The sequence below is a fragment of the Telmatherina bonti genome, assembly GCF_933228915.1.
Source record: "Telmatherina bonti genome assembly, chromosome: 11".
In the NCBI taxonomy this organism is placed as follows: domain Eukaryota; kingdom Metazoa; phylum Chordata; class Actinopteri; order Atheriniformes; family Telmatherinidae; genus Telmatherina; species Telmatherina bonti.
Genome location: NC_136629.1, coordinates 35,511,581 through 35,528,661, shown reverse-complemented (window position 1 = coordinate 35,528,661; position 17,081 = coordinate 35,511,581). Strand labels below are relative to the sequence as shown.

Below are 17,081 nucleotides of genomic sequence, written 5' to 3'. Positions count from 1 at the left end.
CCCCAACTCCGGTTCTTTTCACCCCTCTAGGGGCCAACGGTGAGTTTCTAATTAAAACGTTGGGGGCAAAAGGGTAATTATGATAATAGCATAATAATATCGCCAGGGTTATTAGAATGTTCTCTGGTCCCCAAATTGCTTCCTCTGAGAGATCAGATTTCATTGGCATTATGTAAAGTCAAATTTCCTTGAAAGTCAGGTGAAATGAAATGTATTCCCTTATGGTCTACTTGCAATCTGAGAATCTGATTCCCTCTTGTATGCCATGGACAGGAGTCTAAAAAAAGCCTTTTAGTTTCCCACTGCAATGACATACCCAACTCCCACATCACCCTCTTCACTATTCAGTCTGAGGCGTTTATGTGATCAGGATGTCTGTCTGGGCTGTCATTTTTATTTTGTTGCTCTGAACTCATCACCTGAAAAAGTGGTTCCTCTACAGACCCGTGTAACGAGTTCCATGTATTGTAGCTGGTTATAACAAGAGAACATTTGTTTTCAGGCTTAAAGATCACTGCTAAAATACTAGCTCCAAGCATGTAGCTCGGAGCTTGCTGAGTGCTCTGAGGGGCATCCCACTGTTTTCTCTCAGTTTTCTGTGGTACCTGACTGGGATAAGGCTTTGTGGATTCCTCTTACTCCCATTTACACACCCCCTCATTCCCAGGCAGCCCTGAGGCAGCCCACCTCCAGCTGTGGCTGCTGTTCTCTGCACCGCTTGGTGCAAGTACCGATTGCTTTGGAGTGCCTCCCCTTGCTCAAATAGGCGGTAATTACGGGCTTAAAGAGGTTTAGTGGTCCAGCAAACTACATAATCACCCCTTGAATTAGCCCCAGCTCATCAGCCTCAGTCCAACGAACAGCTCTCACCACTAGCACTAGCTAGCACGCTGCACCCCCTTCCCTTTATTGCACAGGGGGAAGCACAGCGGCAGGTGTTGTGCAACATCCGGCCCCCCTTAATAAATTTAGCCTCCCCTGAGCTGGAATAGGGAGGACTAATGAAGCGCGCCTTCACTCTTCGTATAGGCAACTGGAAAGCACACACACACACACACTCCTCACTTACAGCACACAAAAGAAGGTGCTTTCCTTTAGTATCAGCAGACTTCACCCCTTACATTCTGCATTAAACACGATGGCACTTTGCTGAGACCTGAGACATTGTCATGTCGATACGCGCTGAAAGCTTCGGTATATACATAGGTTTCAGACCCACCCAACTGTAAAGCTTGCAGATCATTGTTCACACCCTGTGGCGCCGCAGCAACAGCAACAGTGGTGGCTGCTGGCCCATGTTATTCTATGTACCCTTACAGTCTGCGATGAATGATACTAATCATCCATTATCATATTGGAGAAGCTGGTAACACAGTACATTGTCTAATCCACTTTGTACCAGAGCTTTAATGACATACTTTTCACCCTTTGCCTCACCAGCTAACTAGATTTATCTCATTCCCACAGGCAAGAGCGCTGTGAGATTTCCCTAAATCAACAAAATCTGGTTTTTTTTGAGAAGGAAAATGCTCATTAATGAATGAAAAACCCAAGAACATCTGTTTCCCTCTTTTTTTCTGTCTCTCCAAAAAAGATGGAGAGATTTGATGACAAAAACAGTTTGAAAAGAGGGTTAGATCGCAATTTCTGGTGCATATATCGAGGTTTTCCTCGAAAAAGAAGGGTTGTGAATTATTCATGCAGGCTTTGAGCTGGTTTACCATGGACCAACACCATAAAAGAGCCCGTTCCTGCCTTTTTTCCCCTTTTTGTTGCATTAAGAAGGGGACATTTATTTTGCAGAGACTATACAGAGGACAGTCAGAAACTCTTCCTGCTGGTTCATTTTGAGTCTCTCCAAAGATCTGTTTTTGCACTGTTTTGTCATTTAGGATCAGAGCAGCCTGAATCAGAGGAAATTAGGTTAGGGGTGCTTTGTTTTTTTTCTGTTGTTGTTTTGTTCACTCTCACTCCCTTTTTTTTTACTTTAATCCCCTCTTTCTCTCAGAGCCAGCTTTGTTGCTGGGTCCCTGCTCCCTAATGAAGTCAAAGGGATGTCAGTGGATGCCACCTACACAGAAAGGAATTTGAAATGGCGTTGCTCTCATAGCGCAGCATGAACACGCAAGTGTGAAACTTACACTGAATGAGCAGAAAAAATTGGGGGCTTGTTGTATGAGACACTACAGGCTTATAGTTTGGAACGCTTGTTTTAAAGTCTGTCTCGTGCTCAGGGTTTGGGAAATTTGTTGTTAGCATAACAACATGGTTGTCTTTCCAAATATTTAAGGTAATCTCATACATGTCTGGCAGGAGCAGGCTGCACTTCCAATAAGCAGTGTCTGTGCAAATGTGAGTGTATATGTATGTAAGAGACAGTTTGGGATGATGCAGCCAAAAGGCCCCCGGATTAGCTGTCAGGCATTCCTGATGGGCAGCTTGGTTTCCATGGAGATTTGACCCGTGAACGGTACAGGGGAATAGATCTTGCCATGTCAAAGTGGTTCAGTTAAACAGACACATGCATAAAGTTGCTGCCGTTTCCACCTGCTTGATGCTTCATGTCATTTGGCTCGTCTATAACCAGAAACAAACCGAATCCTGTTCTAAAAAAGAGGTGGGCACTAATGTAAAGCTGTTTACTGTAAATCATAGCATTTTCTTACATCTTTGTGCCTTGTGGCTAACCCCAACCATCTGCTAGTAAAGTAAGCTAACTCAAAACACCACTGACCCATGTCTGTTATCCACAGAATGTGTGGTGTCATGGCCTCTTTTTGAGGGCCATCACATGACTGCGACAACATATGATTTTCCTCCCTCATATTCTTCCCTCCACCCTGTTTCATGGTTGCAGTTTTATAAAGCTAATGTGGCGTGTCAAGCCTTTTTAATGGGATGCACAGAGGCTTGGGAAGCGCAGCTTTAAATAGAAATATATGCAATGATAACACCTAATGGCTAAGTCAGGAATGCACAAGGGTGTAATTACACACACCAACATGGAGTGGCTAGATTTCATTTAAAATTTTGTGTGCAGGTTTTAAAAATGAAATTATTTACACAAGGAAACTATCACTTAGAAGCACCCCCTTAAAAACAAAAAAAAAGAGATCATATTCGTAGCATTGTTGATACTCATGGCAGCCAAAAGTCAAATTGCACGTTGAGAAATAGTTTACAGGGAAGGAAGCAGGTTTTGCTGACAATGTGAGATGAAGAGAAAGAACAAAGCAGTTAAATAAAAGACAAATATGAAACAGCCGTCTTTAAACAGAAGTAATAAAAAAGATTTCCAGGACTGCAGTTCAAATAAAAAAAATCTGGCTTTTCAAACATGAATGCAAATGTGGCTCTTGAGTCAGGTAACCTCGACAGATGAAGGATTTTTTTCTACTTTTACATTATCTTTATCATCTTTTAGTCAGAGTCCTCGCAAAATATTGAAATATTTCTCACCATCTAAACATTAAGGTGCCTCTGAATGAGTTTTAAAAAGAAAAACATATTTATGAGTCAGTAATGAGATTACTGCTGTTTTTGTGGCATGTTTACTCAGACATGCCTCTACTGTCATGCGTCTAGTATTTTTCTTCTGCGTAAGTCTTGGGACAGGGGGAGTGAAGTAGGTCTCAAAGAATATTTATGCTCTTATCTCTTCTTTAAACCCTGGGGCTCCAGATATCCATTTCCATGTCTCCTCCCCTGCCTCCTCATTCCTCCTCCATCTCTGTCCCTCTTCTATCTCTTTCTTGTTCTTGTCTGAGAAGGTCTGAGAGGAAGACGGTCAGACAGGGAGGGGATGTTACTCTGTTACTCACCCACACACATCTGTGCGCACACACTGATACAAACTGTATGACTGCAAACAGCTGAACTTGTATGTAAGCCCGACAAGCTCTGCAGCTCAAATGAGACCCAGCAAATGCACAAAAACACTCATGACTGTGCACACATTAAACTTGCAAAGCATCTTTCACTCTTAACGTAATGTGCAACAGATGCGCACACACACACACACACACACACACACACAGATATACAAGGATTGATAAGACACACAGAAGAGAAAGACGCACACACTCCTCCTGGCACCCACATGCTCCTGTAGAGAGCTGCGAGCAGGGTGGAAATTCTCATTAAAGGAGTTGTATATTTGGAGAAGACATATCATTAAGATAGGCTCGGTGGAGAGGGAAGGGAGGGAAGGATGCGCAGAAACTTTCCATCTGCTCTTTTAAAGAACATGTTATTGCTTTTCTCACTAAAGGCCTTTTCTTTCCCTCTCTCCAAACCCGCTGAACCACAGCCAAAGGCTGTTAAGACACCAGAATCACTCAGAGACAATATTAAAACTGTGCGACTTGTTGCTGAGCAGGAAACTAAATCACAGTGTTTTGACAGATAGGAGCTAATTTGGAGGTTTAGAGAAAGGAGGACAAAAACATTTCTGATGTTCCCAGCCAACTCTTCCTCATAGTGCTGCTGCTCCTTTTTTTCATTTTTAATGTTAGAACTGGTGAACAAGTTCATTTACTAAGGAAAAACAGTTGCAAGTAAATGCCCTGCATTGCTATAAAAATAATTTGATCATTAACATATAAAAACTAATTCACACTTATCAGTGTTATGTTATATAAATATAGTTTATTTCATTTAGCTGACTTTTTTACTGTTAAATCAACAGTTTTACATGAGTCCATTAGTCCAGAGTGCAAAGTGTTGTGCTGAAGGGTCAAAAATGGAGAAACGACCACGTTATGGGCTACAAAATGGAAACATCTTTATGTTTTGCCTTATATTAACTACATCTTCACAGTATGAACAAAACATAAGTATTTGAATATGTAGTATTAGTGATGTTGAGTAAGTTGATGTTGTGATAATGATAAAACTTTGTTGTGCAGATGTGTATCCCGTAGATATCAGAAAAGACCTAAAAGAAGCGAGGAGAGGCGGAGCTAAGACAAAACATAGAGATGCATTCTTTCATCTGAAAGATTGTTGGTTTGATCCCAAACTTTTCCAACCTGCATGTCCCAAAATCCCCGTGAAAAATACTGAAACTGTCATTTTCTCCTCCATGTGCATCACATGCAAACTGCTTGGCTTTAAGCGTCTACTCAGTGGAAGTATAGGAGGGGGTCAATTTTGGTGATATTTGATCCAATATTATCTCAAAAACTTTGTACCTTATGACTTTTCTGTCAGTTGCAGTTAACTAGACATATAAATGCATATTTAGGGTTTTAAAATAAAGATAAAAACAAGGATTAGGCCTAAAAAAGTACAAATTCATGACAACAGGTTTGCATCCTGAGTTCTTCCTCAACATATTGCAGTTGATGTGTTTTTATGGATATGTGAGTAAACATACCTATACTACATTGTATTCCAAGATGAATTCAGTAGTTTATTCAGATAACACATTGTAAGTAATATAACCTCAACTACATTAATTCTTTTACTTGACATCATTGAAATCACACTGATGCAGCCGAGTACATTTACCCCCCCAACACAGATTTGCCTGTGTTTGACTACTTTTGTATATCTGTCTGTGTGTGCCTGGAAGCTAGTATCGAGACAAGATGCATTTGTACGGTACTGTGGCCCCTGGCATGTCTGAAACCCCCCCGATATCACGAGGCAGACACTCCTGCTTCCACAGATCCACGACATGTAGAATAGACTCATTCATCTTTTAATATTCAGTCATATTTCTTTCTTGAGATGGGAGGGTCTACAGACATTTGTTTTTCACATGATTAGTAAAGATTAATATGTCAGCAGATAATTTATGCGGTTTTATGAGTAAACCATAAATTCAGTGAAAGATTTTCCTTTTCTACCATTTCTCTGCTCTTTTGAAGAAAATCATCAGCAACTCGATTTAATGGTTTCATTGTTTGTTCGTGCTTCGCATCTCTACAAAGTTTTTTAAATGAATCCTGTAACTTTTTCTGTAATCCTGCTGATGGACAGACAGAGAAACGGACAACCGCTGCTGCTCAGTAGATGCGTCGGTGCATCAGATGACAGAAGGCCCAAAAGAATAATGTTTTCTCACTTTCGGCTCACACACAGGCGGGCAAGTGGCGTCCTGTATTTTCCTCAGTTATTTCAACTCTAACATTATCTCATCGGTGTAGAATATGACAGATACTCGTGCACACACTCATGCGAGACTGCACATGAATGGACGGACAGTTTACACACATATATCCACACAGACGCACCCACAGAGAGGAGCACAGAAATGGTTGTTGAAAGAAGTGGACACAAATTTGGCCAGAGGCGACAATGCAATTATATCTTAGCCCATGAAATTAGCCTCCTTGTGTTTCCATTCCCCGCAACCAATCACATGGACGAGGGAATGCTGGGAAAAAAAATCTGTCTCCTCTCACGCTCTCTCCGCTGGGTTGTCCCAGCATTAAACACAATCCTGTTCATTATGCGCTGAAAAAAGTGTAATGAAAAAATGAAAAAGCTGGCGCCTCACTGATTTCGCTTGTCTGATTGACTATCAAGGGTGTCGTCTTGTTAGACATATTGCAGCAGCCACATGTGTGGCGGCTCCTGCTGGTCAACATAACGTCAGCTATAAATTATTTTTATACACCATAAAATCTGAAATCTGTATTTGTTTGTGTACCAACAATCTAAATTTTTCTCCTTATCAGATTATAAAACATCTCCATGCTTCTGTAAATGTATACACAGCAATTTGGACCTTATATGGATCTCCATTCAGTGCTATCACTTCAACAATACATTCTCTGCCTTACTACCCTTCTTCCTCCCTCCTCTTCTTCATTTTTACAGACTGCCTATGGTGTCCAGCACAGTTCATGTCTTGTCTCGGTCATGAAGAGGACATTGTCCTGCATGAATAAGGCTCAGTGCATCTGCGATACCACCCTCTCTCATATAAATCAACACACTCTCCAAGTTCACATTTATCCAATTTATCCATTCTATATATATTTAAACAGGTGGTTCAGACAGTGGTTTATATGAGGAAAAAAATGGGTTTAAGTGAGTTCAGGCTTCAGTCTCCAGTGATTTAACTCTTGTTATGCATGTATGCATCATTTTTAATCCTTATATAAATAAAAACTTAAAAAAATAATTAAAAACTGGAAAAAGTGACAGTAAAATCAAAGTGATGAGGCTTCCTTCAAAACACTGGGAGCGAAATCAAGATGAGATTATAGAAAATTAGATCAAGTTTCTGTATGTCTACGTGACCACAGAGGAGAATTGTAGTACTGTTTAACCCTCGAACTGGTAAAAAGTTTCATATTCCAAAGTTTAAAAGACTCAAAAACAAGATTAATCAACTCACTGAGCGGCATTGTGCAGCTTTTTGGAAAATCCCTCCGTTCTTCACGGAGAACTCAGGGTCGTCCAGTGAAACTGTTGGAAAGGGCCAGCGTGAAGTAAAAGGCAGCAGCGGGAATAGAGATGAGAGTTTTCCATTTGCTTGTCTGTATTCCATCGGGTTAATGCTACATATTCCCCACTCACTGATTACATATGCAGCGGGGTGAAAGGGGGGGCCGCAGACGCGAATATATTTGTGTAAGAGGCTGCCTAATTACCAGAGCTGGTTCTCCACTTCACTTAACTTTCTAATTGGCTTGCCTTTTTGGCTGCCATTAATTACAAGATTTCATATTCCATTAATGAATTGAGGAGGGGGGGGTGTATATTAATGTGCACACACTCACACATACTTACAGTATACATCCAGATATACACACAAGCTTACTGACACCTACGCACCAACAAGCATGTGCACACATCTCATTACAGCGAGAGGTTTTGTGTGTGTGACTGTATGAGCAACCTATGCCCTGCAACATCTCTGCCTCCGCTAAAGGCACATCAAGCCTTTTTTTTCCAGAAACAAGAAGCTTCATTAAACAATTTGTGGGAAATCTTTAAAAAACAAACAAAAAAAAACATGTTGCCATTCTCTTTTGCAGCATCCCTACCCATCAGAAGAACAGAAGAAACAGCTGGCGCAAGACACGGGCCTCACCATCCTACAAGTGAACAACTGGTAAGTCCTGTCAGAGTTTACATGCAGTCAGTTTCAGGAGTTGGACCCCCCCCCCCAGGCTATCTCACTTCTTAATGATTGGAATTAATGCCTCTACTCTACTCCCATTTTCATCTCTCTCTCTCTCTCTCTCTCTCTCTCTCTCTCTCACTTACACACACACACGCGCACACACACACACACACACACACACACACTTACCAAATCTTTCTCACCTAGATCAATGTATCTAAGAAGATATGGCCTGGAGTGATTTTCCAAAACCAGCTGCATAACTCAGCCAAACATGAGCATCCATGTTAATTAACTACTATCTGAAAATATCCAATAAACCATCAAACATGCACAATTTATACAAGAATGATTACATGAAAAGTGGTGGTTTTGAGACTAATCACAGGGCTTCAGTTTGACTGACTTATTTTGAGGTTTTGCAGTTTTCTGAAGTGTTACTGTGATTAAAATATTTGTTCTTATTTGGCTGAACATCATGTTTTTTTTTCTGGGGGAGTCAAATTTGCCCAAAGTTTTTTCTATTCTAAACAGAGATGGTCAGCTGCTGAGTTTTGTTGCTTATTTAGAAGAAGTTGTTCTCAAATGATGTTTGAAAAGTGGGCATAAACTGCAGATTATCTTCAGACCATTATTCTGTTGAAAATCTTCTCGTTGGGTTTCTGTGACCATGTGTTATGAGTATTTAGTGCTTTTCCACAACACGCTAACATTTCAAGTTGTCCTGTTTAACAAGCAGCCTTGCTTAGAAGTGTGGAGTATGATTGCTAACCTGCCTTTGCAAATTACAGCTCTGTAAGTGCCAACAAGGCAGTTAATTGGGCACAAGTGTGACGGGCCGGGGCCATAAAATAAGGTTGCTAACTATCCATTTTAACCTTAGGTAACACTGTAAAAGGTAGAAAGGGGGCCTATGTCCTTGTGCAGCTTGTCTTATCAGAGAGATGGCTATCAGCACATGCTTGGTGTTATTAGCCATGTCTAATTAAAGGGGCTGAAGTCTGGGTAACTGAAGCAAGGCCCAGGCAGAGGGTGTTTGATCTGCACAGCCCTTAAAATAATCCTTGAAAGTATCGGTGAGTTGTGAGGTATGAGCATGAAAGTGTTGAGTGCAGAAAAGGCAAGAAGGCGCAGACGACGAGAGAGCTCTAAAGAGCCAGAGTAAAACAAAAGAGATGAAGAAAAAGAGAGGAAGATAAGGGCAGAGGGAGAGGAGGAGATGAGACATGATAAGTCCCCATTACCAGCAGTGTAATGATGTTAACATTATTCCCAGCCATTGTTCAATCCGAGACCTCAGAGACAGACGGGTGTTAGATTAGGGTATGATGTATCAGTCTGTGGAGAATTCATATTATACCAGGCAAAAGCAGAGCACACACACACACACACACACACACACACACACACACACACACACACACACACACACACACACACACACACACACACACACACACACACACACACACACACACACTGCTTCCTGACCGGAGAGGGAATCCTGTAGAGGTTATCAAATCACGTGACCCCTCTCTCTGAAATCCATGAGGGATCAATTCTTACAGCTGTGATAAAGCCAAACTGTGTCAGAGTGTGTGTGTGTGTGTGTTGTGTGTGATAGAGTGAGTCAGACAGTCACATGAACTGTAGCTTGGTCATTTAAGGCTGACTGCATGCACCCGTTCTGTTTGTTATTTTTTATTGGTAGGGGTATGGCAACAAACCCTGAAGGTGTGCATGTGTGTGTTTGTGCAAGACCACCACACACTGTGTAGATCGTAGGTGGCTAATCTTGGTTTGGGAAGATGTTGTATGTGTGTGTGTTTGAGTGTATGAGAGAGAGAGAAGAACCGGGGGTGGTTAATCTAAGGGGTATTAGTTGTTAAACCCTGCATGGTGGGATCCCGCTGCCCCCTCACATTTCCTTGTATACAAGTGTGTGTGTGCATATACGTGTGTGTACATGTGTGCATGTGCACACTTGTCCACAGGCACATTTCCATGCATGGTTTGGCTGTTTGAGCAAGCGAGCTGTATGCTGTAGCATGGAAGGGCGATAGAGTAGGAAAACAATAAAGGGAAAATGGGGCGACGGAGAGATAAAGACAAAACAATGCAAAGTAAAAAAATAAAATAAATGTGGGGAAGAAATCAAATATGAAAAGATGTTAAAGAGGAATACAAGACAATCACAGAGAGTGGGAGAGAAAGACAGAAAGCGGTTCTGTTAGAGGAACTGCCATTTCACAGGTGTGTTGTTGTGCTGGATGGGAAGCCCCGTCATTGGGTGTCTCCATAGCAACCCCCAGTGATGTTACCTCCTGACCCACTGATTTGGTGAAGTCAATTTCCCTAGATGTGATTCTGTTTGTTAGTGGCTATTGAAAAAAACACTCGCAAACACACACATGAACACATGTGCACACACTCATACTGTACACAGCTCTTTACTTTTGTGTGTGTGTGCACTGAATAAAATCTACAACTGTGAATAAAAGCAAAGAGGACTTCAGAAAGCATAGAAAAACTTCACAGGAGTGTGTTCACACACACACACAGTGAGGCTGTCAAAAGGATGCAGATGAACTGTGGGTCATCCATGTTTGTAGTCCCAGCAGGGGGAGGATTTAAAGCTGAAAAGTGTGTACAGCTAACAAATAATACACACTTCAGTCCGCTCACATGTTCCAACGCAGGACATCAGGAACACACACTTTCTCTTCCTCAAACACAATCCCCTCATTATCATGTGCTTTATCTCGCATAACCATTCGTTATCTGCCGGACACTCACACACTTTCCCTTGCTCTTTCTCTCACGCACCGTAGATGTGTTAACACACATGTCTGCGTGCATTATTGATGAGCGAGCACGTAGTGGGGCTCAGCAGATTAAATAAAAATGCTAAAGGCCGGCAAGGGGCGCAGATCACTCATGAATTATTGGCAGAAATACGCTGCACTAGGGAATCTCAATTTGAATGAAGAAACTGTGTGTGTGTGTGTGTGTGTGTGTGTGTGTGTGTGTGTGTGTGTGTGTGTGTGTGTGTGTGTGTGTGTGTGTTATGCTGTTTGTATGAGCATGTGTGTTAACATTCATACATACAGAATCTTGTATAGAGAATGTAAACATACGCCTAAATGCATCTCACAATGGGTGGACTCTCCTATCTCTGGGGCTGAAGTCGCTGAGGTGGTCAAAAAGCTCCTTGGCGGCAAGGCCCCGGGGGTGGATGAGATCCGCCCGGAGTTCCTTAAGGCTCTGGATGCTGTGCGGCTGTCCTGGCTGACACGCCTCTGCAGCATCGCGTGGACATCAGGGGCAGTACCGCTGGATTGGCAGACTGGGGTGGTGGTCCCCCTTTTTAAGAAGGGGGACCGGAGGGTGTGTTCCAATTACAGGGGAATCACACTCCTCAGCCTCCCTGGTAAGGTCTATTCAGGGGTCCTGGAGAGGAGGGTCCGCCGGATAGTTGAATCCCGGATTGAGGAGGAGCAGTGTGGTTTTCGTCCTGGTCGCGGAACAGTGGACCAGCTCTATACCCTCTCTGGGGTCCTGGGGGGGGCATGGGAGTTTGCCCAACCAGTCTACATGTGCTTTGTGGACCTGGAGAAGGCATTCGACCGTGTCCCCCGGGGGCTCCTGTGGGGGGTACTCCGGGAGTATGGGGTACCAGACCCCCTTGTACGAGCTGTCCGGTCCCTGTACGACAGGTGTCAGAGCTTGGTCCGCATTGCTGGTAGTAAGTCGGATTCGTTTCCGGTGAGGGTTGGACTCCGCCAAGGCTGCCCTTTATCACCGATTCTGTTCATAACTTATATGGACAGAATTTCTAGGCGCAGCCGAGGGGTTGAGGGGATCCGACTTGGTGGCCTCAGGATTGGGTCCCTGCTTTTTGCGGATGACGTGGTCCTGTTGGCTTCATCTGGTCGTGATCTCCAGCTCTCGCTTGAGCGATTCGCGGCCGAGTGTGAAGCGGCTGGAATGAGAATCAGCACCTCCAAATCTGAGACCATGGTCCTCAGCTGGAATAGGGTGCATTGCCCTCTCCGGGTCGGGAGTCAGGTCCTGCCTCAAGTGGAGGAGTTTAAATATCTCGGGGTCTTGTTCACGAGTGAGGGAAGGATGGAGCGCGAGATCGACAGACGGATCGGTGCGGCGTCTGCAGTAATGCAGACTCTGCGCCGGTCTGTCGTGGTGAAGAAGGAGCTGAGCCAGAAGGCGAAGCTCTCGATTTATCAGTCGATCTACGTTCCTACCCTCACCTATGGTCATGAGCTGTGGGTCGTGACCGAAAGAACGAGATCTCGTATACAGGCGGCTGAAATAAGTTTCCTCCGCAGGGTGGCCGGGCTCTCCCTTAGAGATAGGGTGAGGAGCTCGGTCATCCGGGAGGAGATCAGAGTAGAGCCGCTGCTCCTTCGCATCGAGAGGAACCAGTTGAGGTGGCTCGGGCATCTGGTCAGGATGCCTCCTGGACGCCTCCCTGGTGAGGTGTTCCAGGCACGTCCCTCGGGGAGGAGACCCCAGGGAAGACCCAGGACACGCTGGAGGGATTACATCTCTCGGCTGGCCTGGGAACGCCTCGGGATCCCCCCCGCAGAGTTGGCAAATGTGGCTGGGGAGAGGGAAGTCTGGGCTTCACACACAAGTGCACGTGTGTGTGATGTACAAGCTAACACACACTCAGGTCTTTCTCACAATGACGCCAAAACTTGTAATTCTATAGATAAAAACAAATAAATGTTTTATTTGTGATTTTAAAGCTATGAGACATTCATGTGTTTATGATCTACAGTATTTTATGTCTACAGTCATGTTCTAAAACACTTCTTATCAATTTAAATGCAATCTGAAGTTTCTGCAGGAGTGGCATCAAGTGTCAAAAGTAACATATCTTCTTGCAAAAGGTGTCATCTTTGCAGTAAATCTCAGGAATTCATATGTACAGTTATGGTGCTTTTAAATGTAAGGAATTTCTCCAGCAACAACCGATTTAACTTTTCACGCTCTAAAACGCAGGAATCTGTCCGGGCAAGTGATTACGCTGTCCACACTGTGGAAACACAAGGAACATTCTCTGCTTTTCACTTGATAGACATATTTATATGTCCTCGAAATAAGATAATGAAAAGCTGGAGAAGCAAATTAGGCATCGTAACTAACAAAAATCTTCATGTGTTTGTTTCTAACATCTATTTTCATTAGTACATGACAAAGCCACATTTACCACCAGACCTTTGAATAAAAACAAAAAAAACATCATTTATCATCATTTTTTACCTAAAATCTTTTATCTTTAAGCAAATAAAACTAAAATCGACCTATCAGCATGCAATAAAAATCGTTTTGTGATATAGATGGAATATAAATCACCAAGGAAAGAATGCACACAGTGATTAGATTTAGGTTTGCTGATAGACTCAGGTGTAGATCTGTCTGCAGCCACAGTATCAAAGTGTTCTTGAACAACACAACCTTTTACCTGCTTACACAATTACACCATTCTGCAAACAGGCAGCGGCTAAAAGCTCAATGTGCAACATATAAAATGTCTCTCTCTGGATGCAGTCAGTATCTCTGCGCTAAGTTTTCCTAACGCTCCGGTGATGTAAAAATCGATAGCGAGGTCATCAGGTTTCCCTTGTTGGCTGCCCCTCCCCTTCCTGCCTGCAATTTAATAATACCCCTTTAAAGGCAGTGTTTAAGCCCCGCCGAGCAATTGTTTTGTCAATAAGACCTCCTTTTACGAACGTCTTAAAAGCCTGGACAGAGCGAGAGTTGGGGGAGAGAAAGAGAGGGAGTATTTAAAAGGGCAGAGTGGACAGACGTTGAAGCTTTTTAGGTATGACACATATATGTACGCTGCTTATCGGGTTTCTGCAAGCAAGTTGAAAAGCAGCAGACAGATGGAGGTTAGGCAGTGAAAGAGGAAGTGACAGGTGAGATAAAAGACATGAAAACCAAAGTTTCTAGATGTTTTTAACCTAAAGTAGCACATTTCTGTGCACCAATGTTCATCCTAAACGTTGGTGCACCAATGTTCATCCTAAACGTTGGTGCACCAATGTTCATCCTAAACGTTGGTGCACCAATGTTCATCCCAAACGTTGGTGCACCAATGTTCATCCTAAATGTTGGTTGCACGGACAACGTTCATTAAACTGCATTGTTTTTGTGTTTGTTTCTTACAAGTTGCATTAATATTAGCGGCATGCTCATCTCCCATTATGGATGCACATTTAGAAGATATGAATTACAAATAGTTAAAAAAAAACAAAACCAAAAACTTCCACCCTGAACAGCGACATGGTTGGCAGACATCTTCCCAGACGGTATCCTGATATTCTAAAGGGAAAAAAAAGTTAACCATTTTCCTTTAGTGAACGTTTGTTTCTGGTGAGGACAACTGCATCTTCTACTGAATTCTAACCTATAATTGACACCTCTACCACCTGGAAATGTCAGGCTTTTCCTTTTTCTAAAGATTGCTTCCAATCCTTCACTCTTCTAGCAAATCTGTGGAACAGATAAAAATATTGTAATATAAAGCAAGAAAGACACAAGCTGTGTCACAATATAATTCAAATTGTGTTCAAATAGTACATTAAAAAAATAGTAACTTAACGTCACCAGCTCTGATCCTTGAGACCTGCCATCCTGCAGGTTTTCATGTTTCCCTGCTGCAACACACCTGATCCAAGTCAATGGCTCATTTTCAAGCAGGTGAAGAACCTTTTCATATCAATCAAGTGTGTTGTATCAGGGAAATACTAAAACTGGCAGGATGCTAGCTCTCAAGGACCAGAGTTAGTGACTCCTGCTTTACATGAACTGGTTTGGAGTGAATAAACTACTCTGAGTAGTGGTTGCTTTTTGGAACCAAACCATTGAAAAGGCCAAAAGAAACAAAACTAATTCCCTTCGATTTTATTTTTTCCATCAGTTGAAACTGTTGTTTCATTTCAATGAGTAGAGAAAATATTCCAGGTTTGTTCTGCAGATGCAGAAACAGGAATCATTTCAAATGATCAGTGATGTGGTTAAAACACTTTATAGTTCAGAAAGTAACCCACCTCATCCAAACATAAACACTAAGATATTTATTCAATTCTTTTTGTGAATGTACAACATCAAACTGTACATAAAGTATTGATGTAAATATGGCTACGTCTATGAAACAAGACATATTAGAGAGAAAAGTGAAGACAATCTATAAACAAAACGAGATATAACTCTCACACCTGGCTTAATATCCTTGTTCGTCTCTTTATCTATGGATGTTTGTTCATGAGGCCCTTTCCAGTGTTTTGTTGGCTAAATAACTGGTTTATTTTTATCATATCTGAAAAATATTCTTATCTACTATAAATAAAAGCCCAAACAGGAAGTTTGGCCCCAGTTGAGCAGGACTTAAATGGTTAATTATTAGGAAGTTAGAGACAAACAGGTGATAAGTTGTGTGGTTTAGTATGTTGACAGGTTAGAAAGAGAAATGCTGGAACTTGTTCACAGAAAGTCCTCCAAGGTGTGTGTGTGTGTGTGTGTGTGTGTGTGTGTGTGTGTGTGTGTGTGTGTGTTTTGGAATTAACAGCGAGTTACAGCCCATGCCCTTAAGCTGCTTTCATACACTGCACCTCTGTCAAGTTCCTTCAGCCTGAAACTTCCTGACATTACAGGAGATACCACACACACACACACACACACACACACACACACACACGCACACACACACACACACACACACACACACACGTATGACCTCACCCTCAGATTTCAACATCAACTTAAAATGCAAGAAAACTGTAAAAAGTGTTGTTTTCCTTCCCTGGTTTGGAGTCTGTTGCTAACAATAGCCTTTTACAGGAATCTTCAGCCTGTGCAGACACAAGCTGCTCGTTACTGTATTATGTCAACAGAAATCTGTGTGTGTGTGTGTGTTTGTGTTTGTGTGCAAGTGCATAGGTGTCAATGTGCAAAGACACAGTGCACCGAATGCCATCTCTCCTCCCCCTTTCCTCCCTCTTTATCCCCCCTCTCTCTCTGTTTCTCTTACATCACAGCACGCCGCCCGAGGCCAAACCTGCATTTCTCTTCATTCGCCCCTCTCTCTGTCTTTTTTATTCCCTCTTCTTTTCTTCCCACTCCTCTCCCTTGCTTTTCAACCTCCTTTTGTAGCGGGGCGGGGAGGGTAAAGGGGGGGGGGCTCCAAAACATGAAAGGCAGCACAATGTGAATGCCAGGGTCTGTGTGGAAGCACACATGGTTCCTGTCGTACTTGCCGCCATCAGTCAGTTGATGCTCTCACGCTGATGATTTCTCATGTTGATGAAAAAAAGAAAAAACAGTTGAGGAGGGAAATCAGCGGGATGCAAAGCAAGTGTTTTTCTGCCAGGAAACATGGGACAGCTACTTTTACAACTAAAGAGGGGCTGACATTGATTTGTTCAATTAAAATAAGCTTTAATTATTTTTTTTTTCATAAAAAATTGTATTTTTTTTTCATTTAGGATTACTTTGGAAGCCTAAAACTGCTTTTACTTGTTTCTGGGCAGTCGTAGGGATCTCCCATAGTGAAAGCTGCTGTGAGCCGGCGGGGGAAGTGACACTCCAAAGACAGGATATGACACAGGCAGTATGGGGGGGGGATTTAGGTCAACCACTTTGTTTGAATCAGTCCACACCGCAAGCCCTGTCAGCAGTACTGGCTCTGTGTGACACCATTGTTCATCCCTGTCTGAACAGAGCCTTTTTTTGGAGAGGGAAGTGGGGGGGGGGGGGGGGGGGGGGGGTTCTACCCTTTTTTTGGTGAGTGGGGTGAATAAAAACAGACAATGTATATAAGCAAATGGATTTAAAAAAAAAAAAAAAAAAAGCACTCAAGCAGAACAGACTCGTGTGTATACTCGGAGCCACACACTCATTTCGATCCAAGCCTAAAGGACAGAGGCTCCGTCCAGGGTTATGTTTGTAGAGAAGGCAGGAAGGCACTGCC

General features: G+C 42.7%; 1 protein-coding gene across 3 annotated transcripts in view; it reads left to right on the top strand.

Moving 5' to 3' along the window:
- Positions 1–17,081, top strand: part of meis1b (Meis homeobox 1 b) — a 77,687-nt gene that overhangs the window by 45,553 nt on the left and 15,053 nt on the right. For all 3 annotated transcript variants that reach the window (XM_079249433.1, XM_079249431.1, XM_079249432.1), the window contains exon 9: positions 7,995–8,071. In XM_079249433.1, coding sequence (XP_079105559.1) covers positions 7,995–8,071 — 77 coding nt within the window. The remainder of the gene's footprint in view (positions 1–7,994; positions 8,072–17,081) is intronic.